Source organism: Fragaria vesca, linkage group LG2 (genome assembly GCF_000184155.1).
Source record: "Fragaria vesca subsp. vesca linkage group LG2, FraVesHawaii_1.0, whole genome shotgun sequence".
NCBI lineage: Eukaryota > Viridiplantae > Streptophyta > Magnoliopsida > Rosales > Rosaceae > Fragaria > Fragaria vesca.
In genome coordinates this window covers 30,238,618-30,260,169 of record NC_020492.1, presented here as the reverse complement: position 1 = coordinate 30,260,169, position 21,552 = coordinate 30,238,618, and the positions used below count along the sequence as shown (strand labels likewise).

Below are 21,552 nucleotides of genomic sequence, written 5' to 3'. Positions count from 1 at the left end.
GATTTATTGCTCCGCAGTAAACATTTATTGACCCAACAATAAATTTATATATTACTCCCAATAAAATTTTTATTACCGCCATAGTGTTTTTTTTTTTTGGGATCAAGGACGAAAGTCTATTAATATTAATTGAGAAATACATAGCATGATACGAACGCATCGAAGGAAAGCAAGAAAGCATAACAAAATGCACATACGCATCTATAATGAAAAAGTAATAAAAGATAACAAGATGCACAAACATATCTATATTGAGAACTTGAGAAGTAATCAAGATGTGACTTGATGTCGAACAACATCACTTAGCTGCATATATAGCTGCATATAAGTGATATAACACGATAGCAGCGTAAATGTGATAGTAACTGTAACCTTAACAGATGATATGATCACCTAGGAGAGGTGATTCATACATCAAGAGTTCGAGAGTAACAGAGGGTATAAGAAAATCGAAAATTAGCAATCGAACTCCTAAGAACCAAAACCAATACCAAATCAAGATGGGCAGCTGTCTTGGATCTAAGATCCAGAAAAAATTACTTCCTGGATCCCAATTCGGATCCAAATCTGACCCAATCCAAAAGCCCATGCCCAACTAGAAATTAGGGCACCCAAGCAACAAACCCTGGCCCATTTTTGAAATAAGCCAAGTCCCAAGTCCAGGCCCACTTGGACCTTACACGACGAAACAACAACACCACCGGAGCCAACCTACCGCAGCACTAAACCACATCGGGAACCGTCGTTCTTGTCAAGCCTCCATACCTCTAAACGACACCTCCATATTGCTGCATTGGATTGAAAAAGACCAGATCGACAAGTCTGAAAGCAGGGGCGTAGCTAGCATAGGGCCAGGAGATTCAACTAACCCTTCCCAACTTGTTACCATGCTGTTGATTTGTTGAAATTTTCTTACTTTTCAATACATGTGGTATCATTACACACGTAATTGACCCCATGACAGCATCGAAAAATAGAAGCCAAACCAATTTACCTGCAGTTTTTTTTTTCTAAATTCTTGGCTCAGAAGAATATACTATATATATTTGTTGGCCTAACACCTAACACACCATATTATATTTTCCTTTTCTTTTCTTCTGCTTATGCTTAGCCTTGGTATTATTTCTTTTGGATATTTCCTTTTTGTTAACGGAAGACTACTGCTTGCCCTTAACCACTGATTTGATTTCTCATAATGTCTTGTAAGATCCACTTCTTAGTTTGCATGGTTAGTCCAATTACGCTTTAGTTTCATTTTTACAATGCATCATAAACATTTTGGGATTAAGTTATATAGTATCATACACTATTTGCAATTTACTATACTAGTTCTAAAATAATTTTCTTGCTTAATATAAGCTATTTATATTTTGACCCTCCTATAAAGGATTTCTGGCTACGCCACTGTCTGAAATGCTAAGTGATAACTACTCAACCCCTTCATCAACAATCATTGTCGTCGAAGAGATAACAACTGCATCTAAAAGATAGTAGCCGCACCCATATGCCGCCTTATAGGAGAGCCAGGGTCCCAAATTTGAATCGGGTTTATCTAAGAACGTAGTCGTCCGTCATCATCGTTCGAGAGAAGAGGAGAACGAAGGCAATCCCATCGGAAAAACGACGAGGATGCGGTGCAACAATCGAAAGATTGAAGGTTTACTGTTATATAATTATTTGAAGGTTTACCTGGGATTGGTAAATATAAGCAGATTATCTGGGTATAGAAAATGACGTTCATGGACAAGATTACCCAGGTATGAAGAAGTTTAACTCTAAATAGAGTTGGAACAAACCTGAAACCTAATTAAATGATGAAAGGGGTGTTACTCACACAAGGGTATACGTTTTCAATTAAGGAGTATGATTACTAGAGTTCTCCATAACTAAAACCCCTAAATATGTCAGTGTTCACTTCCACAAATGGTGATATATAGTTAAGAATTGAAATTTGTTTAGTCCTTGTGGTTTGAAGTCGATATATGTTTAGTCTTTGTGGTTTTATTTTAATTTGAATCGTCCTTAAAGTCACTATTTTTCATCCAAATAGTCACTCCGTCAATTTTCTCAGTTAAATTGCTGACGTGGCGTTTAACTGAGAAAATTGTCAGAATGACTATTTGGATAAAAAATCGTGACTTTAAGGACTATTCATATTAAAATAAAACCATAAGGACTAAATAGATGTCGACTTCAAACCACAATGACTATACAATATTTTTTCCTATAGTTAAAGGCTTAAAGCCTAAAAAAATATGAATGGAAATTGGAACGGCACCATGACTGTTAGCATGAAGTTTTGTAGAAAATAAGTAAATTCATTTTAGAAATTTGTAATGACATACTGAAAAATCATATTCAAAATTCAAATCCATGTAGGAGTTGATATGGCTGTGCCACATCATTTGGGATGTAGTTTTGGGACAAAAATTTGGGGTCTAAAACATGTTCCATAAGAGCATCTCCAACAACTTATGTAAAACTAGAATTATATTAATTTTAGAGGAAAAACATCATTTTTTTGCTCCAACAGCTCATGTAAAACATCCTCTATGATAAAAAAGTGGGAAGAGAGAGAAACATATCCTCTATATTTATAGAATTCTCAAAATTTGTATATTTCATGGAGAAATCTCTAAAATTTATTGTTTGCCTTTTAGAATTCACTCTCTCTTCTAAAAAAAGAAGAAAAATTGTCATTATATCTCTAGAGTGGAAGATTGAGAAATTAAAGCATGTGACATGTGATTTTGATTTGAATAAATGTAGATTCATTAAATTATACAAAAAATATTTCATTTTAGTAGAATAGAATAAAAGAGTACGTTGTTGGAGTTGAGCCCTTTTTTTATAGAGATTTGTGATTTCCTCTTTTATAATAGAGAAATTATACAAGAGATGCTGAAGATGCTCTAAGAATTTGACTTAACTTCAAACTATTGTATTGTCAATTGATTTTGGTTGTGAAACTTAATTTGCTTTCCTAAAAATAAACCCAAAAATAAAAACTCCAAGCCCATCCACACAAGATCACCTGGTCTTCCTCTCATCATGTTGCCAAGACCTGACCTGAAATCTAGAGAACCGAGGCGAGTATCAAGAATGGTGTTTTCTATTGCAAGTGTTTTGAAGTTATATGATGTCATGTATGTAGTATCTGTATGTTTTCCTCATACCTTTTTTTTTTCTATGATTTCTTCCTCCCTTGTACTCCTAAAAGCCCTCCAACATTTCCCAAACTTGAACGTGTACACATTGTTAACTACAAAAAAGCATTTATTTTGTTAGTTTTAAATTTTAATTAGTTTTGTTTGATGCATTAGTTGGGAAGATTTTCAGCACAGAATAAGGACGATCAAATTGATATGGTTTTCTTTTGTCTCAAATGTTTTATTTAAGGACTATTTGGATGAAAAATCATGACTTTAAGGACTATTCAGATTAAAATAAAATCATAAGGACTAAACAGATGTCGACTTCAAACCACAAGGACTATACAATATTTTACCCTTTATTTAATTTTCATCATTATCTTACAACATTAGTGTGAGTCACTTGAGCCTAACTTGTGCGAATGAATTTGCTCGTTGAAATTTATCTAATATGTTTATCATACAGTACAGTCAGTACAGTCAGTACTCGACAGCTAGCTGGGCCTGAAAGGCCTATTGGAATTTGGCAATCCCTATATGAGATTAAAATTCCTAAAATTAAAGAGCATCTCCAACAGTATAAGTAAAATTAGGGTCCGTCTATTACCATCCCATAAGCCACTTTACTCACTCCACATTCTCTTCACACCTCATTTATATATTTTTAATTATAAGTGTACTTTGTTCACCCATTTATAATACCTAAAATACAATTTTCCTAATTTTACTTTGTTCATCCATTTACAATCCCTAAACTACATTTTTCTCAATTATACTTTGTTCACCGTACATTCTCTTCTCCATTACTCCATAATTATGAGTGTTTTAAACTGATCTATGCGTTGTTTATAAATACGGTACAATTGTCCATGAGAATTTACATACAAAATCGACATAAAAAATAATGATTAAAATGATAGACGGAAGCGTCAACACAGAAAAAAAGAGAAGAAAAAAAAGAAGAAATGCAAACAGTTCACCTCATCTTTAGGTTGAATACTAGGGTCTTCAGACCTAGAACGACCGAATATGATAAATTTGGGTTGAAGTTTATGAAGTACATACATGTTCATCCAAAAAAATAAGAATTTGTAATTTTTAACAACTTATTGTTTATTGCTGTAATTTTACATCATGTTATTTTGCTCTTTCAATAAATCAACCACATGTGGGGTAAGTAAAGTGGTTTGTGGGGGTGGTAATAGCCGCACCCTAAAATTATTGTTAGGTTTAGCTGTAGTTATGAGATTTAGGTATTGATATGAGAATTTGGTTCCAGCAGTTATTATTATATGTAAGTTACATAATAATCTTAACGAATTATAAACTAACACGTGGAGAAAAAATAGAGGAAAAATATAGGTGTTTTTTTAGCAATTCGTGGCTCGGTTAATAAATTTATCAATTTTGTTTAGCAATTCTTAAATTTAGCAACCTTTTAAGCATAGCTCTTAAGAACAAATTTTAAAAACTAATTGATTTAACAATATAGAGATGCTCGCATCATATGTAACTAGTGTTGCAGCATGCGCTTTCGCGCGTACGGAAATGCATCTTGAGCGTTTACGATTAATTACTGTTTTTGATGTAATTATGCAATTAATAGCGTTTATAAATTTCATATTACGACAGAAATAACATAATAAAAATTTAGATGATCATCTTTTTTTTTTAAAGGGTTTGGAACCCAACCTAGTTGGGAGGCTCATCCCCACGCCCATCACATGAAAATTCTTAAAAACTTCAAAAGTATAGATTACATATTACAATTCATTGAGCATTAAGCGTTAACATATAAACTTGCAGTTACATAATTCTTCATGCATCTGCAACAATGTCCTCAGCGGGAGGTTTTCCTATAAGGGAGAATAAAAATGAGTGTTTGCGTTTGGAAACTTACAGCAATTAAACACTGACGGTAGGCACCTGTTAAAGAGTATAATAAGTATTATCAGTACCTTATGTGATTACATTAACTCGGAGGAAGCAAGATCTCTTTGTATACAACATTTGTTGTGAACACCCCTTCATGTCCTTCGATCGAGCCTTTTTTGACCAAGACTTTGGTGGTAGCTTTTGAAACCCCTCGTGATAAAGCTACATATAATTGACCGTGAGTGAAAACATGATCTGGGAGGTAAATGCCGACATTTGGTATTGTTTGTCCTTGTGATTTGTTTATTGTAAGTGCAAAACTCAATTTCACAGGAAATTGTTTTCTTGTAATCTCGAAAGGGAGTCCAAAATTCTTGGTACTTTTTAAAGTAATTCTTGGTAAAAATACTCTAGTTTTTGCAAATTGACCACTCAGAATTTCCGCATCAATAAGGTTGTTATATAACCCGCGACATGTTAATCTTGTGCCATTACACAATCCCATTTTTGGGTCAATGTTTCTCAAAAGCATAAGGACGGCGCCTTTGATAATTAACTAATGTGGGGATATACCAGAAGGTGAAATGGAATTCAAGAATTCTTGTTGGTACATATTTCTGGTATCATCCTCAACTTAGTCGAAAGAGTACATGATGTGTTCGTGCCCTGGAATTTGTTTTATAATCATCTCATTAAGTATATCAACATCATCATTTTTCGGAGTGATTATTGCTCTTTCAACCATGTATGTTGAATCATTTACGTGAGTTTCTAAATCGGGGAAAACCTCATTAATTAATTGGTTGACTGATTGTTCCCCATCCCATGGTATGACCATACATGAAGGTAATCGTATCATGTCTTCAATCACATATGGTTGTTCTCCATTTCCAACATTAAGTAAAAGTCTGAGAACTGCGGATCGTTGATGGATCTCATATTTTGTCGTAAACGAAGGATTTTCACATCTTTCCAAAATGAGGCATTTATCATACTGGCACTGACCATTTCTGACCTTGTACCTTTAGGAACAACTGGTGGGATTTGTCGGAAGTCCCCGCCAAAGATAATTACTTTACCTCCAAATGGTAATTTGACTTCTGTTATATCTTTCAAAGTTTCATTCAGAGCCTCGAACGCACATTTATGCATCATTGGTGCTTCATCACATATAATAGCTGATGATGTTCGTATTAACTCAGCTAGATCTGATTGTTTACTAATTGAGCATGTAGGAGTTTTTTCAGGATCTAGTGGAATTTTAAACCTTGAGTGTGCCGTTCTTCCACCAGGAAGTATTGTTGCTGATATTCCAGAGGTTGCTGTTGCAAGTACAATATGGTTCTTATTTCTCAACGTTGCTAACAATGCACGATATAAGTATGTTTTTCCAGTACCTCCTGAACCATCAACAAAGAACATGACATTGTCGTTTCGCTCAATAGAAGATATTATAGTGTTGTATGCAAAAGTCTGATCTTGATTCAGATGATAAACTGCGTTGTAATCTTGTTGGGGAGTGATAACTGAAACTTCATCTTGTATTAGCCTTGGCAATTTTGATCCTTCGTTATTATCTCCTGTCATTTGTGGCAAATCATAATCCGAGATAGATTTACTATGTTGGGCCAACAATTCGTTCAAGTCTCGCAAAAGTCTGTTCGTGGCATGCGCGTTGTTTGGAGAACTTGAAGAAGTATAATCTTCTATCATAAATTGGTAATATTGATCCCACAAATTTCGAACGCCATGAGGCTCGCAATGAACTAAGATGGTGGCAAACAATCTTCTTAAAGATGAAAGCATACGTATGTTGGAGGCTTCCTATCATCATCTTCTAACAACCCTTGTTGTTCAGCAGCTTTTTTGAAAGTTGGATGCAAAATGTCATTAACTGTTCTGAGATCTTCATATGATTTAGGTCCTCTAACATGATTTAAATCCTCTAACATGATTTAAGAGTACACGTAAGTAGAATTTTTCTCCTTGTGATGGGGACATTGTGTATATTCTACCAATTACCTTCTGGTTATTTTGTCTTTCTTCCCATGCTTTATTTTTGTTATCCCATCTGAATTTTTCAGGATACTCTCGATATAAGTACTGATGTGCACTATCGGACTTTTTGTTCTTTGCAAAAAACTCAGTCAACATTGTCATTGAGTTAATGTCATTAGCAATGATATTTGTTACCCTTTGATGACCGCGAAAGAAAACATTGTCTATTTGGTAGATGAATTTGCAATCTTTCCACTGAAGGGTACATTCGGTTCTTTAAGAATTTAAATATTCTCCAAAAAGCTTTTGGTGCACAAACCCATCTTGCATCAACAAAATTTTTGATTTCATCCACATCGCGTTTAGGTTGGACTGCAAACGTTACTTTATCTGGACCTTTGTAAACATACTTGTACAAATACTTAACACTTTTAATGCTAGAACAGATTTCGACATTGATATGACAGTCATATTTCGCAAGTAACCAAGGGTTGTATGGAATTACCCACCTGTTATCAACATTTGAACTTGAGTGAAGATCACGCCTGCAGTAAGTAGGATAAGAGTCATTCCCTTGAAATGTATTCATCAAAAACGATTTTGGAGAACCTCGTTTGCAATTTCCACGTCTCATGCATGGGGAGTTTGGCTTATGGGTTCCACATGGACCATGCATCATGTGTCTCAATACAACATCGTACAACTGAGGCTCATCATTTTGATCTGGTATCTCAGCTTGAACTATTTTATCATAATCATCAGGGTTATTAAGCTTATCCTCATCACGTAACATTAGAAGCATATGAGCATGTGGGAGACCACATTTTTGAAATTCAATGACATAAACATATACAATGACTTTACCCAAGACACCTTTTTAATAACATATTCTTTCAAGTTTTCTAATTTGGCACGGAAAATTTGAGTACATAAATCTGCACGATCTTGAGACGTTTGACCTGGAAATAATTTTGTTTTTATTTCTTCCCAATTTGGATTGCATGTCATTGTAAGGAAAATATCTGGTTTCCCGTACTTTTGGACCAAAGCCATTGCGTCCTGGTACCGTTGATGCATATCACGTGGGCTACCAATAAACGTAGATGGCAAAATAATTCTTCGACCTATGTTACATGTTATAGTATTATGATGTAAATGCTTATTTTAGTAATACTGACGAACGAACATAATCTTTTATTTTATATAATAATAATAAAGTTCGTACCTGCATTATCCTCACCAACATTTAGCGAGTCTTGGAGCCCATCATAAAATTCACATCGCAAGTCTGCTTGATTATTACGGATATATCTGAGCTTTTGCGTTTCAATTTTGACATAGTTATCAACGACATACTGCTGCAATAGGCGGCCTCCTCGAAGTAAAATTGAGTCTTCATGTGGACGAATCTAAAATGATATATGAATTACACAATGCCAAAAACAACATATGGATACATACATACACACACATATTTATTCCATATAAGAGAGTAAGAAAAATTTACCTGTAAAACATATGCATAATAAGCACGACACGTCATCTCACGGTTGTAATTGCTTCGACTGTTTATATCCCAACAACAACGGATATTGCAAAGGATCGTAATAGCCAGCGCAATCCGATACATTTAGAAGTTGACCTTCTCTTGTTTCTATCATAATATTTCGACTTCTTATATCTCTTGTATCATCTGCACCGACTATTATTGCAGCAACTTGCGACTCAGATGGCAAGTTATATTGAACCTGATTTGCAGGCTGCTCTTTAATGATGAGTTTAAATGTTTCCAAATCTTGGCGTTGAGCTAAGTGGTGAAGTGTTCGGACAAATGGATTGTGCTGATTTAAAATATGTTGAATAGTCTCAACCACATTTCTATATAATGTTTTTTCATTCTCTAACATACGATTGTCCACTTCATGATCTGTGTCATATGTACAACTGTAGAAATCGTGGTCTACTATTCTCATTCGGTAAAAGACTTCCTATTTTATGATATATGGATCCTTGAGCACGAAAAGTGAATGTTGAGCCACCCGTTGCTAATTTTTCATCAACATGTACGCCCATTGATGTGAAAGAAAAGACATGATTGTAAGCTCGAATATGTTGTCTGAAATGAGTGCCTTCTAGTGTCTGAGTGGAAAATAGTTGTAACATCTCAGGTGGGCATTGAATTATAGGAATAATAGTTTTCCCGTTCAAACAACACATATCATTGCTTTCATGATGGAATAGGCGAGCACAACAATATCGACATGATCTTGGTGTCGGTAGACGACATTTTGTGACTCCAATAATTTCATGAAAATTTCGGGCACAATTATGAGCTCTACATCCTTTGCCTCTGCGACGTACTTGCACCATACCATCACTGTAAGGCATGTCAATTTGAGGAATAGATTTATAGAGTTTCCTGTTCATATTCAGAAAAATGGAAAATTACTGCGCTGGCTATGTTTACTACTGAACAAATATATCCAATATATGCTCAAGTTATAAATTGATTACCTTCATTGATGAATGCAGGATTGTCATTCTCCCTTGCATTTTCATTATCCTCATTATTATGCATTTGCTGGATATGACTTATGCGCGTTCTTTTTGATGTCCGAAGATTATGTTTGCTTCGTTGTTCTGAACTCATTGAAGCACGTTGAGTTGGTTTGAATTGTCTTTACGCTGCAAGTAGCACAAATATCAGTACAGCTGTTTGGATCAGAATGATTTTCTTTCCATGAAATGAATTGTAATATCAAAACTGGGTGTTAACATGACTAATTAAATGATAAAACTTAACTTTAAAACAACATATAGACATCAAATAAAATCTATTAATATAAATAGAGGAACAACACATTTTTGTTTGATTGTTTGGTTCTGAAGACTAACTATAGATCACAATAACATGTAGGTAAAGACACGATTTTGGTAAATTTATCTGTTTGTATGCTTCAAAGAGAAAAACAGAATAAGAAAGAAAGCGGCTCATTTTCCTTGTAACTATTATAACATATAACATTCAATAATCTTCACATCATCAGCTATAATAGAGATTACCAGAAATCCCCACCAAACAACTTATATATGCTAATTGCTCAGCATGTCAACAAAAAAGATAATAGCCAAACTCGATTCAAATGAAACGGGAAAAAAACCTAAGAAAGTAACAACCACTACATTCCATATCTTTACCGAGCAATTTATGTTGGCTATATTAAGGCGAGGCTAAATATCAACAGAACCATCACACTAACTAAACATACTGAATTCTCTTTTTATAGTCGATCAGTATAACCAATCAAACCAAATATACTATTCAATCCATTAATTCCAGCATCTTATAGAATCAACTATCTAACTGACTACGCTATGTAATTGAATCAGGTACTGATAAAATTATTTTATCCGATATAACAAAATGAAAAGAAAAATGCTACATAAAAGTTCCGGGACAGAAAAAGTAGACACGTCATGAAATTGCAGGATTTGTCATTGATATAACCACAAAACAGACTGAAAGAGACAACACTGTATCTATTTTATCTTGATATAAACAAATGCCGACAAAACGACAATTGGATAAGCAACAGAGGCCAATCAGCAGCTGTTACCTTTTTTTTCACGATATCTATTTGAGGCACAGAATTCAACTGCTGCTTCTTTTCCACCGCAGCAACTTTTGAAATAAGAGCGAACAACTCCTGTATGAAATAAGATTCATAGTAAAAATGGAGAAGTATCAGCCACACTCAACCAAAAATTTTATAAATAGAGTAAAAATCCTAGATAAAAACGTAGCTCAAACATTAGCCGACACATATGAAAACTAACCAAACAGATTAGCTATGTATATGTATATGTATATATGAGGACTCTGAACCTCATAATAGGGAAGCGAATAAGCAAAGAAAAAAAAAAGCTCAGATTAGGTAAGATGTTGCATATAGGACACTAACAATCATACACCAAGAAGGAAAACCCTATGACAATAAAACAATTATATGATTCCCTGAATACAATCCGGGGAATTGAATGGAATGAACAAAATCTGGGAACTAATGCAAGCTTGAACCCGTAGTTCTTTACTTACCCAAGAGTAGCAGAGGAAAAAGAGAATACTAACCAAAAGCATTTACCTAAATGCAGACAAATGTTAGTAAAAGAAGTGTTTACCTGCGCAAATACTTCCACAACTCGAAGTTGTTCAAAGAGCTCTATTACAACCTGAAACGGCACGGAAAATTGATAGAAGTTAATTCAGCAACTGCTACATAAAATTATATAACTACATCTGCCTAATCACAATAGCTTGAATTAAATACATGAGCATTGCAACTCTGTATAGTCCAATTCACGGAGATAACATTCTAACACTTCATAGTTGGGTTGTATTGCAACTTACTTGTAATATAGCTAATCCACTTCTCATATGCAACAATCATATAATAACCCCACACCAAAAAAATTCAGCACTTTTTAAATTCATTAACTTTCTAATAACACCGCTTTACATCATGTTTCTCAAACATTAAAACAAAGTCACACCAGCTAGGATGATCAAAGCACTCCTGGAAATTAACCATAGATTAAGAACAAAACAGAGTATTCCAATGCGCTATTTTGAAGTTGGATTTCCACCAGCAACAAACATAAGAATTTGAAATGACTCATAACTCAACTTCTACACATCTCAATGATTATCAAAATGACACCCTCAGCAACACCCTGATCATGTTCTTAAACCCTAAACAAAGTGCTATTCTGCAGGGAGATGGTGGTACTTTATCCCTTTTTATATTCTTATTGTATGTTCTTATTAAATAAGGTATTAGCACATTTAAGTAGCTTAGAATATAACAGTGAGCACTTGCAATCTGTTAGACAAACGTGGCCATGATTGCTTCTGAGTCTTCGAGATAGTCTAAATGCCATCCAATCAACTTGTTCCTATAAGTCAGTTATGTAATAAGGATATATGTATCAACTGCAGTTTGCTGAAATAACTTAATTTAAAAACAATTACAACAACAGGACTAACCGAGTTTTAAATTTCGTTTTATGATTTGGTTGAAAAAATCCTAACTGATTATTCTGGGAATCTTGATCTAACATACACATATATATATATACATCAAGTGTATAAAAACCCAGACATCAACATTCAAGTTGCGAGGCAATACCTTGCACAATCAGTCCGAAGAAACCAACCAAATCCAATTAAACCCAGAAAATTGCAGAACCCTACAAAGGAAAAAAGTGAGGAACCGCAACGGCAAACCAAAAGTGAGAAACCGAAGGCGACTATGAGCAAGACGACAGCTGTGCTTTGGTTTTGGGGCAAAGGCTTGAGCGGCGGTCACGACGGCGGTTGAAGGCCTTCAGAGGCAGATGGCATAGATTAGAGAATTGCAGGAGAAAAAAACAGAAGAGAAGATGAATCACTTACTGAGACGGTGAAGAGTGACGAAGGAGATACAGAAGAGCTGAGGGAAATTGGCGGTGAGTGAGAGAGACAGAGAGAGTTAATATGATAGGTTTTTTTTTTTTTTCTTTAGCTAGTTTCTTTTGGTATAGCGGTGGGCTTTCTTTTGGGATAGCGGTGGGTTGGGCTGATCACATATCGTTGGAAAAGTCAACGGGTGGAGGGTACCGTTCACGTGAACAGTAACTCGGCCTCCTCGCCTAACATATAGAGATTTGGTAAAGAAAAGGGAAAAGGGTATAGCAGGGTTTAGGCAAAGGGCACCATAGTAGGCGGGATTGAGAAAGAAAATCCGGCCAAAAAGACCCCAGTTTCCGTCTGCTTGTGGCTCTCTCCTCTCCTCTTCTCTGTGGGTAACGACTATATTTCTCTCCCTTCTTCTTTTTTTGCTAATTCAAAATTCGATATCTGCTATGTTATGTAAGGAGTTGAATGCCACTATTCAAATTGAGTTCCCCCAGTCCCATTAATCAATCGATTCTATAACCATTCTTTGGTCTTAGGGTTTAATAGTCTTGTGGGTTTTTACCATTTTATGGTTGGGTTGCCTAGAGACTACTGTCAGGTCAATCTCAGGTATATGTTTCTGGGCGGACCTTGTGTAATATTGAATTGTGTTTTCTGACTTATGCGCACTAACTTGAGACTTCACTCTACGTGCCCATGCTCTCTTGGAAAGTAAAATGTTACTCCACCTACCCATCACTGCTAATTGCTGATCATTATAGGGTTTGATTAATGTTGAATCGGATATTGTGGTTTATGTTTTCTCTACATATTCCTCTCTTCCTCTTCTTGTTTGGGTAATTGTTTTTGGCTGCTGTGTTGCTAAACATTCGTACATATTTCATTATGTCAGTCGTCATCAGATTCCCAGGCCAAAAGGACTCTTCAACGTTCCAAGAGAGTGTTTATCTTGTTAATAATGAAAACTCTTGTACTTATTGAGGGAGCACTTATATTTATGTTAAATAGAGTCAGTAAGTTCAGCTCCTTCTGAATTCTTGAATCTCTGCCTAGCCGTTGTTTGTCTGCATTTTTTTCTCCTGCATGATTTTATGAAATCTATTTTTTGCAATGCAGTACTGAGTTGTCTAAAATTTGTGGGTTTTTGTTTTAAATTAGTCTATAGAATGTCTCTACCAAATGTATTATAAGATTCAGTCCTTCTGACTACTAGTTCTTAGTTCTGATTTTTTGAAAGTGTTTTAAGCATCGAGACTTCTTTCAATAAACGCCCATGGTTGATATTCTTTCAGGAAACAAGAAGACCTGAGAAGAGAGTTGAGAGTTGCTGTAGTATGGGATCTGGCACTACACTTCCCCAATGGACGTCAGAGCCTTGTATCATGGGCATTGATGAAGCCGGTCGAGGCCCTGTTTTAGGGCCAATGGTATATGGATGCTTATACTGTGCTCGCTCATACGAGAAGACTCTCTCCTCTTTGAACTTTGCAGATTCAAAGACATTAAAAGAAGAGAAGAGGGAGGAATCATTTGAGAATCTAAAGACTGATGAATCAATTGGCTGGGCTGTTGATATCATAGATCCGAGAGAGCTTTCAGCTAAAATGCTAAAGAAGATTAAGATAAACCTTAATGAAATATCACATGACTCTGCAATTGGCCTTGTCACTAAGGTACTTAACATGGGGGTTCTTCTTGCTGAGGTTTACGTGGATACAGTGGGAGATACTGAAAAGTATAGGAGTAAACTGTCTGAAAGATTTCCTTGTATCAATTTTGTGGTTGCAAAGAAGGCTGATAGTCTTTACCCAGTTGTTAGTGGAGCAAGCATAGCTGCAAAAGTCACAAGGGACAGAGCCTTACGGGAGTGGGTTTTTGATGAAACAGCTGGAGCTCTGCACAAGAACTTTGGTTCTGGATATCCTGGAGATCCCGTTACCACGGCCTGGTTGCAAAATCACAAACACTCGGTATTTGGATTCCCATCATTGGTGCGTTTCAGCTGGGGCACATGTACTCCATATTTCAAAGACATTGCTGAAGTCTTATGGGAATCAGTGGATGACGATGGTTCTAGCAATTCTAACGGAAAGCGGCAACTGAAATTAAGTAATTTTGGTGTCACAACATCAAAGAAAAAGATTGAAGAAATAGAATCCAGTGGTAAAGGACGCTGCAAATTTTTCTTCGCTCGTAAGTTTGAGCAAGTCACTCATTTCTAAGTAACGGTGCAGGAGAGATGCCTGGCTGGATACTAGCAAAGTGGGAACTGCAATGTGGTTCTTGTGGTGTTGCCTAGCACCATGGTGTTTGTCGTTACTTCCACTCTCACGAGAACTCGTCAATCTGCCCCATTTGAAGTTCCATAACTGAAGCCAAGTTCTGTTGTGTATTATTCTGGATTTACTAAACAACATCATTGCTGCAACGTCCATTTGCAGTTTTATATTTCAATGTGGTGATGGATACAAGCTTTTTAATGCCCTAGACTCTTGTTTTTTCATTGTGGACCACGAGAGTTATTTATTTTGATTTCTATGCTTTTACCTGTAATATGGATGCCATCTATCGCTCTTTTTTTAGTTTTTCTTTTTTTCTTTTTTTTTTTCTTTTCCCCATTGATTCTGTTTTCTTTTTTTTACCAAGCAATGCACCTTGTTTGACAATGTGTATGTAACGTTCAGGGGTCAAGCATGTAATAACCAAGATGGGTTACTGATGTTTATCTGGTATATTCTTTGGCTTCTTCCTGTTCATATTTGGGTGAGCTATTTCCAATATTCATTTATTCTATTTTTGAAACTGAACAAATCTTTATACCCGAAAAACAGGAAAAAGAACTAAATAAGTATAACATTTGGAGGAACTGATTGCAGTCTTGTACATGTTACCTCATGGCAGATATGTATGATATGTATGAGAACAATGAGCATCCGTTTTGAAGGCCAACCTGTTCAGCTCAATCATCTGAACGCACATAAAAAATGAATGGCTGGTACAACACATCCCATCGAGTTACAAGTTGGACAACATTATGGTTGCTTCAACGATTTTACCATTTCTGTTGGTAGATTTGCATACAACTGAATTTCAGTGTTATATCTCAAAGCTTCGCCCACTAGATTAGGTTATGTTATCCAGAAATCAAAAGAGTACAAGGAAACAACTATCCCACCAGGGAAACAAAATAGAAAGATGATAATCAATCAGCATTGAACCTTGGCGCTGGAAGTTTTTCAAATTCAGACACTCATACAAAGCAAGTAAGATCTTAAGACAAGGACGTGCACCATAACTACAACTTCAACTGCTACTAAAAAGTGTATCCGAAACATTATACCAAATCAAGTGATTTAGATCTACACATACCGTTATAATGCCAATGTCATTAGTATCATCAAATTCACAAATACTTCTTATATGAGGGATCGAATTTAAACCAATCCCATGAAATGGTACAATATCTAATTCAAAGCAAAGTCAAGATTCCATCCTTTCTCAAAAGCAGTTGGTGTCGTAAGTTGCAAGCCCCAACAACTCCGGACCTTCAAGTCGAAGGTTGTTCTCAAAGCTACAATATAGAAACAAATTTGAGATTTCAATGTAAAGCCACAAGAAAGGGCAACCACCAACTGGAAAAAAATTTATACAAGGACACATTGAGTCCCATTTGCCGTGGAAAACCCTACCCCCATATATTAGACTCATTATTCTCACCAGGACTAAATAAGCCAATAAGGTACAAAACACATGATCCTTTTGAACTTTATTTCATGATAGTCCAGACAATTTGGCAATGTTCATACCCATAATACAATTTGTGTTTGACAATTTGAACTCTACAGTTAGGGATGGATGAAGCAGTGCTGGCCACGCTACAGGAAGTGGGTATGTTCATCGGGGTATTCTTAATGGGTATGTTCACGCCAAGAAGAATTACCAAGCATAACGGTAAAAGAGAGAGAAATTGACATGGTATATGACTCTTTTAATGGTGAATTTAAAAGAATTATACGTCATAACCCGTATAATGAATTTCAATCTCTTCGGGGTATTCCCCTTATAATTCTTAATAGAGATTTACCAAGCATAACGACATATTTCCCATTACAATAATTACAAGCTTTTCGAGGTTTTCCATTTCCTGATACCTTGCTTAAATTTAAATTCAAATAGGGTTAAATATTGTATAGTCCATGTGGTTTGAAGTTGACATTTGTTCAGTCCTTGTGGTTTCATTTTAATCTGAATGGCTTAAAGTCCCGATTTTTCCTTCTAAATAGTCCTTCCGTCAATTTTCTCAGTTAGATTGCTGACGTGGCTGTTAAAATTTGTACTAAACAAATTTCAATTCTTTAAAATATTAGCATATAATAAATTATTCAACAAAAAATCTCCCTCCATATTATAAATTAACTTGACCATCCAATCTGACATCAGCTGAGTACAGAACAAAGGTGTACCACTACCCAAAATTAATTTGTATCTCAGTTCTTCGGGTTTGCACTTCACTATCTATGTGCATGCTTGACAATACCGCAAGTAACATTAAATACATAGTCTTATATACAGCATAATAAAAACCAAAAACAAAAAATTGTCCCAAGCTGTAATGCCCTTGATTATAAAATATAAGAAATAATCTTTTTATTTGGGTTGGTATGTCCTTATACATATGTGGTATGTCCTTATACATATGCACATGTGAGTATATATATATATATATATATATATAATCTATGTTGTAATACTCCAATAATTTGGTAATTCAATTTATTTTGGTAAAGGTACACATGGGCTTACTAAAGTCGTATCAAGATGGGGTTAGTTAAGATCTAAGTTTTATTGGCTTGGTAATTGCTCGGGAGTATTTATTTTTAGATACTTATGTTTATCAAGATTTATGTATAATGTGTATATGTATATACACTGCCTCAAAGTTAATACAACTTGATAATAAAATAAAATAAAATAAGAATAAAGAAAGAAAGATCAAGAGGGATGGGAAAGATAAAAAATAAAAGAAGAGGAGAGGAGAAGTCGAGAGACTTCAGGAAGGAGAGAAAAAAAAAGAAGAACCTGGGAGAACAAAAAAAAAGGAAAATGAAAGAAAGAAGAGGGAAGCTTCTAGGGGGCGTCTCATCCTCTCTAGAACTCTCACAGTCTCTCTCTCTCTCTATCTCTGGGGGATTTTCTCCAATTTTTTTTTTTTTGGTCACAGAGAAGGAGGGGATTAGAAATCGCTTTGATTATGGCTGTGGCTAGAGTTGTGAAAGGTAAAATTGACACTACCTACGGTAAGATCTAGAGTAACGATTGGGATACTGGATTATGAGAATTGTTCAATAGTTGTAATCGATTTTGAGATTGAGTTGAATGACTTATCATTGATTTCTTTGATTTGGATTGCTGATATGTTTTGCAACTGTGATGGTATTTGGGAATTAGCTTATTTACTTATTCAAATAAGTTTAAGGTCAGGGTGTTACACAAGCTCAGTGACGAAATATTATGTAAAGGAACCCCATAATAATAAAATCAAAGCTGAAGAAAAACAGAGCCAACTTCTTATTATCGTTAGGGTGTCAAAATGGCGAGCATTTGATAAAATTGATACTGAAAAAAGAACAAAAAAGAGCTCCCTCGGTTATTGTTATGGGAGAAGCCATTCAATTTCAAATAGCAAGGTAAACAAAGATAAAGGAGCAACATGATACGCAATAGAAAGAACTTACTTGTTTAGAGGTATGTGCTCAAACGGTCCACTGGTAGGAATTGTTCCACACAAATCATTGCTCGATACATCCCTAGAAGGATTGACAATTTTAAATGACAGTCAGGTACTTATACCAAACGTGATAATACAAGAGCACAACTACTAAAAGGAACGCTGAGAGATTAGTTCCATAAGCACTCACAAGACTTTGAGGTTTGAAAGGCCAACGAGCTCCCTGGGGATTGGCCCACTTAACCTGTTGTCATTTAGACGTCTGCCGCACCAAGCAATTATGAGACAAAATGCAATACTATGCTAGTGAATAATCAGGTACATATGTATTGACAGAAAGACAATCGACCAGTAGGTTAGTAATCATAAAAGGTCAACTATTAGTCCTAATCTGGGAAACAATAGGAGAAAAATTGTTTAATGTGCAATACTACAACGTTCACTTTGCAGTATTGCACCTTTGCTCCATGATCCCAAATAAGTTGCTCCACCGTTTTGAAGCAAGAACATTACAAATTTTGAGAAAGTGGATCACCCAATTTGCAGATAGATGGATAAATAGCATAACAGTCCATTAGCAGAGGTAAAGTAACTCACAAGAAGACAAGTGATTTCAGTTTCCCCAATGAAGGAGGAATTGTCCCTGATATGTTGTTGTTATATAAGTCCAAGCTAATGAGGCTGTTGAGGTTACCAAGCTCAGCTGGAATAGTCCCCTGAATGTTATTTCTGTAAAGCTCCCTGCATAATCAAACAAGCACATATATGGGTTGGGTTAAACATGAAAAGATGAGAAGGGGAAGTAGGAGAGGATAAGACGTACAGATATTGAAGATGCTCAAGCTTTCCAAGTTCTGGTACCAGATGTCCAGAGAGGTTTGAGTTACCTAAATCCCTGCGAAAATTCAAAATCACACATTCATTGCAATGGAAAATCACACATTCTAATACAATACATGACAAATCAGTTGAGTTCAAAGAGGAGTACAGTCGGGTAACGCGATTGTGGTGGTTGCAGGTGATGTGGAACCAAGTGCAAGGGTTGACGAGGGTGGGATCCCAGCTCTGCAGCACCTTCCCGGGATCCGACAAGCTCTTCCTCAGCGTGTACAAAGCGTCTGATTCCGAGTTACCGTACGCCAACCCAACCACGCTTACACTAAGGAGGGCTAGTCTCATCAACCATAACCTCGCCGCCATCGCCGCTCTTCTTCACCTTTGCTTTCTTTCTCACTCTCTTCCTTTAATCCCTTTATTTATTTATTCTTTCTTAACGGACCACGTAGTCAAATAAAACAACCATATTAGGTTATTATCCAACTGAAATGCTAGGGGAGTAGGCAATGACACCAAATTGAACCATCATGACTCAAGGAAGCAATCCTAGCCGCTCAAAATCAACTTCTCTATTAACATGTCTTAAAAACACAACATTGCACTTCACAAGCAAGCCACGAGAATTGATACATCAAGGAACATTGGCTTTGCCACACAAGTTGTCGATCAAAACATTGTCATCATCATTAATGAGAACTTTAGGAAGTTGCTTAAAACACATTGAATTTCAGCCTTCTCATCCTATTCATGGGGATTCCGTAAAAATTCCATTTCAAAAAGAAATTTAGGAAGTTGTTGAAAATACATTGAATGTCAGCCTTCTCGTAAAGTTGCTTCATGCACTAAAACATCGGTATCAATAATATTTTCAGAAGTTGAATAATCTCGGATAACAAAGGCAATAGAAACTTTACCAAGCATCAATGCTTAGGAAAATGTCCATTACCTTTAAAAACTTGAAATCGTTCAGACAGGACTGTTGCTCGTGCGTTGCTGAAAATTTGTATGAATGATCTAATCATATAGACCTAAAAACTAAACGGATGAGATTCCAAGATGTGATAGAAAAATATGTATTCTAAACTATAAACCGAAAAGTCATCAACTAGTCCTCATTATAGAGGTCCTCAATAGAAGGGCTCTCATAATGTAACACCCCAAAATAGAGTAGCTACAATGTCACAACCCTAAACTAATGAGGAACCAACATGTCCGAAAGGCGTGCTAATAACCCATTAACCCAAAGTTCAAGGCGATTTGGGATTTATTTTTCTTTTAATTTATAAAACACGTCGAGAAAACACTTTACATTTCACAAAGACAACACAGAATTCCAAACGGAATATGGCATTCAAGAGCCAAATTTGAAAACATGCGACAACTCTTATAGCACATCAATAATAGGTACTCTTCAAGCTAACAATAAATTCAAGGCAACTTCACAAACAATTACTCATAAGGTTCACAAGGAAGATCTGTAAAAGAAGACAAGTCACCTCAACAAGTAAATGACACGATTAAAAAACACACACGCCCCATGCTCCCTCCTTGCTTGTCTCGTTTCAGTACATAGTACCTGCATCCACAAACTATTGTAGGGGTGAGCTTTCGTCCTCGCTTCGCCCAATAGGCGCCAACCCAATCGAGCTAGGGTTGAATATACATGTTACGATAGCGTAAATAGAGACCAAAGAAATAGCCAAAACATTTTCAACATCCTATCATTAAACAGTTTAAAAGATAAACTTGGCATAATCCTGCTTTGAGATTTCATAAAACCAATGCATGCAATGAGAAAAGGTTTGAGCTCAAAAATACTTACTTGCCAGACTTTTTATCTTTCATGTGACCGATACCACGATTTGACTTTTACAAACTTGGCCAACTACCATTCATGGTACTTTTACTAGACCATGGGTAGCAAGAGTGTCCATTTATGGCTACAACAACATAAACAATAAAATTTCTTATGATGTCACTGTTGATACCTAATCATTTGTAAGGCCTGCAAGGTTCGACACAACATATGGGCTAATGTAGCCCTTCTGGAGGTTTCACGGTTTCGACAACGTAGGGTGATACTGCCCCATCACTCTCAGGTCATATCATTAGGGGTGGGCATGGGACAGGATGGGACGGGATTGAGGTCATCCCACGTCCCGTCCCGGTTGTTACACATGGGACGGGATCGGGATGGGCCTTACATTTTTCAGACTCGATCCTGCCGGGCCTAATCCCGGATGGGACGGGACGGGATCGGGATGGGACGGGATCGGTATGGGACGGGCCCAATCCCGGCCATCCTGCATCAGTTTCTTTTCTTCTAGAAATCGTACAGTTACATTTGAAATTTCATCTAGTGTCTTCATAAGATTTGTAGTAGACATCTTAATGTCCATTCCAGAATTTAAATCACTTGAAAATGATTTTCTCGATTAAGTTATGATTTTTTTAAGTTTAGGGTCTGCATCTATAAATTCTGCATGTCAATTCTGTGATTCTGAACC

At 36.0% G+C, this 21,552-nt stretch overlaps 4 protein-coding genes across 5 annotated transcripts; 1 reads left to right on the top strand and 3 right to left on the bottom strand.

Annotated features, from left to right (window-relative positions):
• Positions 1 to 5,894: 5,894 nt before the first annotated feature.
• On the bottom strand, positions 5,895 to 6,614 carry LOC101308055 (ATP-dependent DNA helicase PIF1-like). The gene has a single exon (XM_004293089.1). The coding sequence runs from the start codon at positions 6,612 to 6,614 to the stop codon at positions 5,895 to 5,897; it is 720 nt and encodes a 239-aa protein (XP_004293137.1).
• Positions 6,615 to 8,848: 2,234 nt separating this feature from the next.
• LOC101298286 lies at positions 8,849 to 12,852 on the bottom strand. Of its 2 annotated transcripts, XR_184091.1 has the most exons (6): positions 12,478 to 12,852; positions 12,212 to 12,407; positions 11,205 to 11,255; positions 10,643 to 10,732; positions 9,540 to 9,710; positions 8,849 to 9,444 (listed from the first exon to the last, which is right to left on the bottom strand). XR_184091.1 is itself a non-coding variant. In XM_004291668.1 (3 exons), the coding sequence occupies exons 2-3, from the start codon at positions 9,673 to 9,675 to the stop codon at positions 9,230 to 9,232; spliced, it is 351 nt and encodes a 116-aa protein (XP_004291716.1). In that variant the 5' UTR covers positions 9,676 to 9,710; positions 10,637 to 10,734; the 3' UTR covers positions 8,849 to 9,229. The 2 variants fall into 2 exon arrangements, 1 of the variants encoding a protein (XP_004291716.1); XM_004291668.1 differs by lacking the exons at positions 11,205 to 11,255; positions 12,212 to 12,407; positions 12,478 to 12,852 and having other exon boundaries at positions 10,637 to 10,734.
• Positions 12,820 to 14,965, top strand: LOC101297987 (ribonuclease H2 subunit A-like). The gene is made up of 2 exons (XM_004291667.1): positions 12,820 to 12,862; positions 13,773 to 14,965. The coding sequence occupies exon 2, from the start codon at positions 13,815 to 13,817 to the stop codon at positions 14,700 to 14,702; it is 888 nt and encodes a 295-aa protein (XP_004291715.1). The 5' UTR covers positions 12,820 to 12,862; positions 13,773 to 13,814; the 3' UTR covers positions 14,703 to 14,965.
• Positions 14,966 to 15,191: 226 nt separating this feature from the next.
• On the bottom strand, positions 15,192 to 19,493 carry LOC101297696 (somatic embryogenesis receptor kinase 1-like). Its single transcript, XM_004291666.1, has 6 exons — positions 19,197 to 19,493; positions 19,032 to 19,103; positions 18,806 to 18,949; positions 18,399 to 18,470; positions 18,216 to 18,287; positions 15,192 to 16,051 (listed from the first exon to the last, which is right to left on the bottom strand). The coding sequence occupies exons 1-6, from the start codon at positions 19,406 to 19,408 to the stop codon at positions 15,979 to 15,981; spliced, it is 645 nt and encodes a 214-aa protein (XP_004291714.1). The 5' UTR covers positions 19,409 to 19,493; the 3' UTR covers positions 15,192 to 15,978.
• Positions 19,494 to 21,552: the final 2,059 nt, after the last annotated feature.